Source organism: Buceros rhinoceros, unplaced genomic scaffold, assembly GCF_000710305.1.
Source record: "Buceros rhinoceros silvestris isolate BGI_N320 unplaced genomic scaffold, ASM71030v1 scaffold18695, whole genome shotgun sequence".
Taxonomy (NCBI): domain Eukaryota; kingdom Metazoa; phylum Chordata; class Aves; order Bucerotiformes; family Bucerotidae; genus Buceros; species Buceros rhinoceros.
Window position 1 is genome coordinate 12488 of NW_010411354.1, and position 1816 is coordinate 14303.

At 56.2% G+C, this 1816-nt stretch overlaps 1 protein-coding gene across 1 annotated transcript in view; it reads right to left on the bottom strand.

The window, feature by feature from the left end:
* Positions 1-1816, bottom strand: part of SHROOM3 (shroom family member 3) — a 17936-nt gene that overhangs the window by 6323 nt on the left and 9797 nt on the right. Inside the window, exon 9 of the mRNA XM_010136000.1 lies at positions 345-1262. Coding sequence (XP_010134302.1) covers positions 345-1262 — 918 coding nt within the window. The remainder of the gene's footprint in view (positions 1-344; positions 1263-1816) is intronic.

Sequence of the window (1816 nt, forward strand, 5' to 3'; positions counted from 1 at the left end):
CCAGACGAGACTCTCCCCACAGCCCCCTCTGCCTTCCCACTCAGCACCTGTCCCTGCATCTGCTGTGGGCCGCAGAGCTTTTGCCTTCTTGCTTTGAGCCCTGCCCTGGCCACGTCATTTGACAATGCTGTGGCAGCCAGCAAAGCCTCACGGCAGCAAGTCCATCTGTCTATCCCTGCCGCCTTGTCATGTGTGCGCTCCTCCACGAGCTCCCTGCTCCGCTAGCAGCTGGGGGGGGGGTCGTGGTGGCACAAGGAGGTCAGTGACATGTGTCTGCAGCCCCACATATCTTACTGTATATGGCCCCACGGCGCCCAGGACGCCACATTACCGCCCTCCCTCACCTCGCTTTGGCCTCCTCTGTGGGCCTGGTGGCTTTGTCTCCAGCTGCCCCATTCCCCTCAAGTGCCACTGGTGGGGGAGGAGGTGGGAATTCCTCCAGGCCATTTGCCGAAGTGCAAGAGCTCGGCTCAGGAAGAGGATGGGACGGCAGTGGGGGTGAGAAAGGTGGAGCAGCGACACCGGGCTGGGAAGCCGTGACAAACACCTCGTCATCTTCATCGTCCTGCTGCAACAGCGGGGGTGTGAGCTGCAGGACCGACTCCGAGATCCGGAGCTGCGTTGTCCCCTGGGGAGAAGGAGTCTCTGCGTCAGAAGAAGTGCTGCTCTGCGTCGGCAGAGACTGCCACCTCTGGGAGAACCTTGGCCCAGCCGCTGGAGGAGACACCACAGCCCTCGGGTAGCTGTTGTCTTTGACCGAATGAGCCCACGCCACTTTGGGTGGGAGGGATCTGTGAAGCAGCGCGGCTTTCCTCCTCCACGTGGTTTCTTCCGTGGCAGTCTCGGGGGATCTATCCTGGGCAGCATCTGAAGAGTGGGCCTGAATGTTACTGCTGCCCTCGGCGGGAGCAGCATCTCGTTTGGCGTGGTGCTGCCTCAGCGCCTGGCTGTCGCCTGTGCTCTGGAAGACTGAGGGAGTCTGGCTTGGCATGTTAGGGGAGGACTGGCCAGGTCCAGAAGGAGTAAGGCTAAGGAGCAAGGGTCTAAAGCCTTGCTTTTGCTCGGGATAGTGACTCCTGGCCTCTGTCGGGGATGGGACAAATGCAGAAGTCCTGCTTTCTGGCCTGGGGAGCTCTGAGAGCCTGTGGTTCTCGGTCAGCGTGACAGACCCGGTGACAGCCTCGCTGCTGTGGTGAGGATGGGGATAGTAGCTTGTGAACGCCGTTTTTTCTGAGTGGCTTCTTTCCTGCTTGCCGAAAGACCTAAATACCAAGAGATAGACCGTGATAAGATTAATAACTGATCAACAAGCAAGAAAGGCTATTGTGCACCTCCTTAATGAGGAAATTATGCAACCAGAGCAGAGCACACATGGCGCAAGCACCACTCCACTCACTTAACAGAAAAAAGTTCAGGAAAACCAAAGTGCCTGGCTTCCTTTGCAGCCTGGCTTTGAACTTGTTACAGACGGGGCGAGTAGCAACTGCTTGATATTACCTCCCATCACACTCCATTCTCAGCTGCTGATAACTCTAACAATTTCAGCTTTACGGGCCAAAAATTCCCATAACGTTATCTGCTCCTTTCGGAAAGCTGCCATCAAAACAATTCAACTGTCTCCAAGAACAAAGCCAGGCCCAAAACCACACGATTTTGTCTGCGGAGAAAACTTTTAAAAAAGCTCTTACAACCTTGGAATCCTGTTAGAGAAAAGAGCTCCCCTCAGCCAAGCAGCTGTTACAAAACCTCAGCCAACCCGCCTCGGCTGCAAACGGATGTTACGGCTGGGGCGCCAGACGAGTAAAAGGCTTCTTTC